The sequence below is a fragment of the Austrofundulus limnaeus genome, unplaced genomic scaffold (assembly GCF_001266775.1).
Source record: "Austrofundulus limnaeus strain Quisiro unplaced genomic scaffold, Austrofundulus_limnaeus-1.0 Scaffold555, whole genome shotgun sequence".
NCBI classification, from domain to species: domain Eukaryota; kingdom Metazoa; phylum Chordata; class Actinopteri; order Cyprinodontiformes; family Rivulidae; genus Austrofundulus; species Austrofundulus limnaeus.
In genome coordinates this window covers 67655-76560 of record NW_013952957.1, presented here as the reverse complement: position 1 = coordinate 76560, position 8906 = coordinate 67655, and the positions used below count along the sequence as shown (strand labels likewise).

The following is an 8906-nucleotide window of genomic DNA, read 5'->3' as shown; positions in this document are numbered from 1 at the left end:
TGTAATCATCAAAATTAAACAAAATAAACATTTGAAATATTTGAGTTTGTATGTAATGTATGAATATAATATACAAGTTTCACTTTTTAAATGGAATTACTGAAATAAATCTACTTTTTCATGATATTCTAATTTTATGACCAGCACCTGTATAGGTCACTCCCTTGAGGATCACAGTTACTGGCTACAGAGTGCCAGCCTGGGCCCCTCCAATCAGCTTTTTATCTACACTCTGAGAGAAGCAGCAACCAAATGGGTTCACCCTGGTGAAACAGAGGGAGAGAAAGTGATGCAGCTCCTAGAGCAGTTTGTGAAGGGATTCTCAGCTGAACATTGTAGTGGATGAACTGTCACTAACAGGCAAGCCTGGAGGATGTCAAGGCTTTGGTATAGGATCAAATACACTCAAAGCTTGGCAACAGAAATTCACTTGGCACCACCATCCTGTCCAGCCCCAGCTCTACATAAATGAATCCCAACTGGACCCACTCCATACAACATTGCCTCTAGGCCTAATCTAACCCTGTATCTATACCTTCCTTGCATTTCAAAGGTCTAGCCACTACTGGCACTGCTCACAGGCTGCACTTCAGGCTGGGACAGGTGGCTGGACGTTCTATAGTTTAAAGTGCAGGAGTTTTGTCAGACCTCCACTTGATCAACTTACTTTTAGCTACTGTTCAGCAGGAAACTGCAAGGTGCCTTGGACCTTATTAAAGAAAAGATAGTCCAAGGTTGAGTCAAAATTTAATCCTGTGCATCTTGGACCTGAAAGCAAAACTCCAGTTACTGTGCAATAAACATAGGAGAATTTGCTCAGGCCCAAATGTGTCAACAACACCTGCACAGCACAACGGCACAAAAGATGCCTGCATTGCTTCCATTTTCCAGACCCAAATTCTTGACAAGTCACAAGGACCCTTTGTGATCACACAGCAGGTGGGAGAGACAGGGTTCAATTCTCGGACCTAATTTATTTTGTACATGAACAATTTGGTAAATGTGTCGGGTCTTTTTGGGTGTGTCCTATTTGCTGATGATACAACATTCTTTTGTTCCCATAATGATATTGAACAAATGTTGGAGATGATACAGACAGAATTTGTGAAAATACAAAGTTGGTTTCAACTAAATAAATTATCATTAAACTTGGACAAGACAAATTATTTGATTTTCTGTAACAATAAGAGAACTATAGATATCTCATTTAAAATTGATGATGTTGAGATCTGTAGAGTCAGTGAAGTGAAGTTTCTAGGTGTCATTATTGATGAAAAACTGACATGGAAAAATCATATAAATGGTTTAAGAACAAAAATAGTCAAATCAGTTGGAGTCCTGTACAAAGTAAGAGAACTGTTCAATGACAAAGCACTGAATATGTTGAATAACGCTATAATTGTTCCACATTTAATTTACTGTATTGAAGTCTGGTGTAAAGCATGTAAAACAATCACAAATCCTATTTTTATTTTACAGAAAAGAGCACTAAGAATTATTACTAGAAAAAATTACAGCCATCCATCGAATATATTGTTTCATGATTTGAAATTATTGAAATTTTATGATTTGGTCGATTATAATATTTTACTGTTAATGTACAGAGCTCTTAAAGTTGTGTTACCTTCCAGCATTCAAGTAAATTTTGTTAAAAAGAGAGAGCTGTTATTACTGTATCTTAAAGGATTTGAAATGTTTGTGAAACCCTGGTTTCGTACGAGCCTGAAGGAGCGATCCACTTTAATCCAGGGAATAAGATTGTGGAACAGCATGGAAGATGAGATTAAAAATGCCAGATCCTTGTATACTGTATATTGAAGAGAATGATAAAAACTAGTTTTCTGAAGAAATATGGAGAAGTATAAGTGAATTCAATCTAATTGTTGTTTGAGTTGGTGTCTTAAATTTTGTTTTTAGTTCATTTTTAAGTGTTTTAAGTTGTTTTGATTTTTGTTGTATTTTACTTTTCTTTGGAACATATTTTGGGTATAAAAAAAGGGGGCAGATATTATAAGATTTATTCTTCTTCTGCTGCCTTTCATTTTATTTGATTTTATTGTGATTGCATGTTTTTTTGTACTTTGTTAATTTGTGTTACAAATGAAATGAATAAAGTGAAGTGAAGATACTCTGAGCTTGTGCATTTTGACAGGAGCAGGGAAAACACAAATTTACCATCTCAACCTCTTGAAAGCATAAATGATAAGCAGTCCCTGTCTCTCTGGTGTGCACAGCAAAAGACTGATATGAACTAGGACTGAAGCGTCCAAATTTCAACCATCCCACTCCACTCTTTTGGGATAGTCATCTCTAACTTTCCCAGAGAGCCGAAATTGCCAAGTTACAGAAGTGTTTTGCTGACTCGGTTGCTTAAAGGTTTTATCATTAACTGTTGGAGTCAACCTTTCATGAGAAAGTTTGCTTGTTTGCAAAATTTCTTAAGAACTAAATAGATAACTGTAACTCAGCAAATTCAACAAATACATATAATGTGGTAGTAGCTGAGTCATTCACAACACAGATTCTGAGCTAATACGCGAGATTGTGCATAACCACAACACATTATTTTCAGAGTTTAACAAACACAGATACATTTCATTTCACAGCAAAAGATGATCATAGTATAAATGTTATGAATGTTGGCAGAGGATAAGTATTTGTTCAAGAAAGGCTAGAATTTTGTTTCTTGTTTAAATTAAGATTGTAAAAAAATGCACAATCTACAAAAAATAAATCTAAGTGATTTTTTTTTTTTACTTGTACAACCCCAATTCCAATGAAGTTAGGACATTGTGTAAAACCAAAATAATGCACCACACATTTTCAATGGGAGAAGGTTCTGGACTGCAGACAGGCCAGTCTAGTACCCGCACTCTTTATGAAGCCACACTGTTGTAACACATGCTGAATGTGTCTTGGCATTGTCTTGCTGAAATAAGCAGGATGTCCTGGAAAAATACGTGGCATGGATGGCAGCATATGTTGCTTCAAAACCTGTATGTAGCTTTCAGCACTAATGGTGCCTTCACAGATGTGAACGTTACCCATGCCATGGGTTTTAACACATATACCCATACCATCAGAGAGGCTGGCTTTTAAACCACGCACTGATAACAATCCAGACAGTTCTTTTCCTCTTTGGCCCAGAAAACATGATGTCTATGATTTCCAAAAACAATTTGAAATGTGGACTTGTCAGACCACAGAGAAGCCGGTGGCATTTCTGGTCGAATTTTAACTTTTACTTGTAGATGTAGAGATGATCTGTGTTCACTGACAGTGGTTTTCCTGAGTCCATGTGGTAACATCTGTTACAGGATGATGTTGGTTTTTAATGCGGTGCTGCCTGAGGGATTGAAGATCATGGGATGAACATTCAATATCCTGTTTTTGTGGTGTATTCCATTGAATATGTTGAAAAGTATTTGTAAATCATCATTTTGTTTTAATTTATGTCTTACATAAAGTCCCAACTTCACTGGAATTGGGGTTATAGTAAGTGCATTCAAATTTATCAGTTTTAAATTGACTGAACTTTAATCCTTTGTTGTCTTTTTAGTGTAGTTTCTCAGTTTAACTCCTTTTTTTAAATGAAGGCAATGCATGTAGAGCATGGTGCATACAAGTTAGCATCTGCAAATAGCATTTGCTGATGCTGTTTACTTGAAAGGTAAATAATGAGAAGCAGCTGCTCGTGAGCATGGCTAATTACAGGAAAGGGGAACTTTAAATCATTGGTAACAAGCTTTTATTGGGTTCACTCTGTTTAGCTTTTTAAAAGTCAGATACTCAAGCCACGTCATTGCTATACGATCTGAAACTGATATGGCAGACAGAAGCATATTTCTGAACAGTAGATACAAAATGACATCACTGTTACTGTAATGCCAGCACGTGAAACATTATACTGGAAAGGCAGGTCAGATTACGTTTTCTTTTTCCTGACAGTTTTACAATTTATGTTTCACTCCCCAGCTTTAAATAAAACTGGGGAGAGAATTTTGGTCAGGCGGCCAAATAAGAAGCAATTACACAAAGCTGCATGTTGACACAGCTCCTCTGACCCGTAAAGTAAACCTAGCCGCAAAATTATTTTTCCACTCAATTTGTGCACGTACTCTTAGATCACATCCAAACACTTCTGCTAAGAGTGAAAAACAATGGCTGCTTCTAACCTGATAAATATCCACTTTCTTCTCAACATGTTTTGGTGTCACTTCCAGAATTTCCACTATGGAACCTTATGGTAACTAAAAAGTATCCAAACAGAGGGAGAAGTCAACCAGGCCACAGAGGTTTGAAACCTGATGTTTACTGAAAGGGGCAGGGTGGGGAAATGTTTCCAATGCCAAACTCCTGATGGGTTGAATGCTTTCATTGCTGCACTCAGGCCAGGCTGTAATAACAAATTTGTATTTCTGAGTTTGTGCCAACGCAGAGTGCAGAGACGTTCTATGTAAATGTCAATCTCACAGCCAATTTGCTTTCACTGTAAATGAATTTGATCTTGCTGCAGTGAACAAAAGAATCAGAAAAACTAACTTCATCTTACGAGCTGCAGTTGCTTTCCTTTATAAATAAGAGCTCCATCGTTTCAGGGAAGTGGAACAGACAGAATTGCAGAATAGGATGATAAAAATAGGATTTACTGTAAGATGTGAAATGTTGTGACTTTTGACAGTAAGCTTTTTTTAAATAATCTGTGATAGGTTTTTTTTACGTTTGATACTTGCAATGAATGAGACTATTTTGGCCACTGCAGGCTCCTGTAGTCTCCTCTCCTGTCTGTGACAGGAGGAGGGTGTGAAGGAGGGCATGTAAAAAAAAAAAAAGCTGAGGCCAAAATGCTTATTTCAGACAGCCAGAAATTAAAGAAAAAAAAACTTTATATTAAGTCCAAAGTTTATAGCAAAAAATATCCATTAACATGTTTTTTGTAAGTTTTGTTGGTAAATATTTGACTGCAACCATATGAAAATACACAGTAAGATGAACAGCCAAATCAAAACAGATAATAGAGCTATCAATGAAGTTAGCTTATCAGTTGAACTTAGAAAGGATTTGTAGACGTATGTACAGAAAAATACAGTTTGTTTATAAATAATAATAAAACTTTATACTAATAATAAAACTAGGCCTGTACAGTTGTTTAGCAAAACTCTTATTGCAATAATACAATAAAACTTATCATCATCGTCAGTGAATCTAATATCACACAACAATAATATTTTTATCCCATATTTTATCTAATAACTATAAAATGCAGTGAGAATTTTAGGGTTATGTTAAGCATCATTATTTTACAAAAAGAAAGGACTGTTTATTTATTCTCACAATGAAGATACCAGAGGAACTCTACTAGGAACCATTAAAATGTATTTATATACACACACGTACATAAACAAGTATTTTATTATTGTGTATACATGTATGAATGATTAAAAAAACTATTTTAAGCCTCATTTAACTAACACTGAGTGTTTTGTTGAACTGAAATAGTTTTCACTGTATTTTAGTTAAAGATAAATTGTGGATATTTTACTTTTTAATTGTTGAAATATTATTAGAAAATAAAAGACACATTTTAATGAAGAAATATAGCTACAATTAAAAACACGGAGTTCAGAAAAAAAAAAAACAATTGGAAACAAATCGTTACTGACCTGCAGGGTGCATCCAAAGACACCAATCATGAGCATGATTACAGACAGGTAGTCCGTGAACACGTCCCACCAAGGCTTCAGGACTCTGAACGCTGGCTGCTGTTCAGTGAACTGTCGGAATTCCATTACAGGAATCATGATGCCTGTTAGAAAATTAACAAACAAATTAAATCAATCACAAAAAAACTTAGTAGATTGAGGTAGAAATGTAGCATTGTTTAATTCTCAGATTATACCAATTCGTAGACGTTTGGAACAGTTTTCTGTGAACCTTCAACCAATCACATTTCTGTCAGCATAACTTCTGTTCAATATCTTGAATTAGAAAGTCAATTAAAAATGGAAATAAAATCAAATGTTTTCAGTGTACACGTGGGGCAACAAACTAAAAACATCTGCTAACATCTGTTTTTGAGTGCAGAGTTAAGGGTTTAATTAGGGTTGGGCAATAAATTGATTTAATCAATTAATTCAAATTTGCCATTTATAAAGATTTAATTTGGGGAAAATCAGGATTTTTTTTTCCCAGCAGGGCACTCTTTGAGGATTCTGTAGTTCAGAGGTTACCCCACCTGTCCCTCAAGACACTTGGTACACAACATGACATTATGGCAGCTAGCAAAGAGGATCAACTTCCCAAAAAAGGCACTGTTTCTTCAGTTATCTGAAACTGGTTAGGTTTTGCAACCTCGGACTGGGAGCAACAAACACCTCACTGCAAAATCTGTTTGAAGGCTCTTGCTACAAAAAGCAGGAGTACAACTAATTTGTTTCAACACCTAAAACAGAGGCACTCCGTGAAGTGGGAAACAAAATCGATTAAAATCAAAAATTGAATTTGGGATGAAAAAAATATTCTGAGATTTTATTTTCTGGGCCATATCACCCAGCCCTAGGTTTAATCCACATTTAGTAACACATCAGATGACGTATTGTGGTTATAAACCTGCTTTGGCTCTAATCAGTACCAATGGGAATAAAATTCAAAACAAAACTTCAGATGCAAAGTTTCAGTAAGGAAGCTGTTGGGCTGCAAGAGTGGGCACAGCTCTTTATTTTAAACAGATACACAAAAACCAACCACCAAGTCCCATAAAGCAGGGGTTCTCAAACCTTTTGGGTCTGGGGACCCCTTACAATGATGAAAAAAATTCCAGGGACCCCCTCATAAACCCCATGCTGTTTTAAAAGATAATTTATTTTCGTTTCAGCCCCTAAATGCCATGGGAATATATATTTTTATTTAGTTTACTATGTCTGTTTTATTAGTTTGTTGTTCTTCATGTATTTAAAAAAAAAAACCAAATTAACAATTTAGTGAATTTTTTTGAGGACCCCCAAGATATCTCTCACGGACCACTGGGGGTCCTGGGACCCCAGTTTGAGAACCTCTGCCATAAAGGATCCCAAACTAAAACAGCAGTCCACAGAAATGAGACAAAAGTGACTGATATTAGGAAAACTGCATGCTTACTCTCTATTCAGTGTGAGCTTTGTTTCCATTGTCTACTCAAAAATGATAATAAGTCCAGGAATGTGTACTCCTGGTTCTGTCCTGCATGTTTTTCTTTCCCTGCTTCAGTCAGAGGTATCTATTTCACAGTGAAATGTTTTAACCATTACTCTTTATGGCTTCAAATTAATGCCTGAGGGCTTGGGATAGGTGTCATACTGACTGTGTTCAGTATAAAAAATATTTCCATGCAGTGCAAATAATAACATGGAACTTCAAAAACCCCATTTTTCCAGACAACCTCAGAAAAAATGTAATGCTCAAGACTTTCGCAGATAACAAACCCACCTCTAAAATGGATCCGCTAAAACAAACGGAGGAAATTCAAGAGCTGTAACCCTCCCTGAGTGGTCATCCAACAAAGATCACTTTGAGAGGAAGGAAAATGGAACAGTTGGTAAAATCACAAAGGAATGATATCATTCGTTCATTTAATGTTTATGAGTCCACTATAACGTCAAAGTACTGAAGACAAAACAAAGTCCGTACTGTGGGAGGATTTTGAGGAAGTAGTAAATGTGTGAAAAGAAAGAGTAGGAGTTCAGAATCCTCCATGATGATGCACGTAACAAAACAATGTTTATGGAAAGCATTAGTTGCCATTCTTTTGGAGGTCACACAAACAACTTTAGTAACTAAAAGTTAAATAATTTTGTTCTTTTTGTTACCCTTGACCTCCATCCATCCATCCATCCATTTTCTGTACACGCTTATTCCTTTTCAGGGTTGCGTGGGTCACTGGTGCCCATATCCAGCAGTCACAGTGCGAGGGGCGGGGTACACCCTGGACAGGTCGCAAGTCCATCACAGGGCCTACCCTTGACCTACTTTAAAGTAAATGAAAACTTGTCATATTTGCAGTATTATGGAAACTGGAAAAAGATGACAAACTTTCATTTACCTTTTATTGCCAACATTGCACGATCAACACTGATATTTGAATTTAGCTCATCGCACAAATGCCAAACTTCAAAACCTGAAGGAGCTGCTAGCATCACTGTAAACCCTATGCTATTTGAGACCTAGCTAGGCTTAACAATACACAACAGCATGAGGTTCCTGTAAATATTTAAAAGTTGGTGACCCAAATATTAATCTAATTAACCCAATTTAAGAGCTTGTAACAAATGTCTAAGAATAAATCTGTGAATTTAAAACGTGCTTTCACACCCAGGAGCTCAATAACAGAGAAAAGGCCCATCATTCCTTGAAAGAATGCATGTTGCTCACCCCCGTTTGTGCCAGAATGTTAAACAAAAATCTTAAAATACGAAGCTGTGTTGATAAAACCTTGTGAATGATATTATGCACCATTAAATATTGCAAGATCTAGTGAGATGTTAGCTCCTAAAGGGTTTGCTACACTTCAAAAAAACGCGAGACAGTCTTTCTCATGGATTCATACAGAAAAGAACCTGAGAGGAATAAATCTTGATAAGTCCTTCCACAGCAGAACACGTCATTCACAATCCAAATCAACACAGACATTGACTCATGATGGAGGAGTTGGAGAAGAAAGATCTGGTATTTCTGTTGTTAATCGAGGAGAAACACTATATTGTAAATTTGTCAAGAAAAGACGGTAAACATTTACAACAGACGGTGCAGAAATGTGTCCCTATGCTGCCCAGCTGAGACATCCAGCAGGTAAAATAAGTATTGAACACGTCACCATTTTTCTCAGTAAATATATTACTAGAGGTGCTAATGACATGAAATTTTCACCAGAT

General features: G+C 36.3%; 1 protein-coding gene across 1 annotated transcript in view; it reads right to left on the bottom strand.

Moving 5' to 3' along the window:
* Positions 1-8906, bottom strand: part of lrrc8c (leucine rich repeat containing 8 VRAC subunit C) — a 24157-nt gene that overhangs the window by 7434 nt on the left and 7817 nt on the right. The window contains exon 2 of the mRNA XM_014026453.1: positions 5664-5806. Coding sequence (XP_013881907.1) covers positions 5664-5801 — 138 coding nt within the window. The 5' untranslated portion in view covers positions 5802-5806. The remainder of the gene's footprint in view (positions 1-5663; positions 5807-8906) is intronic.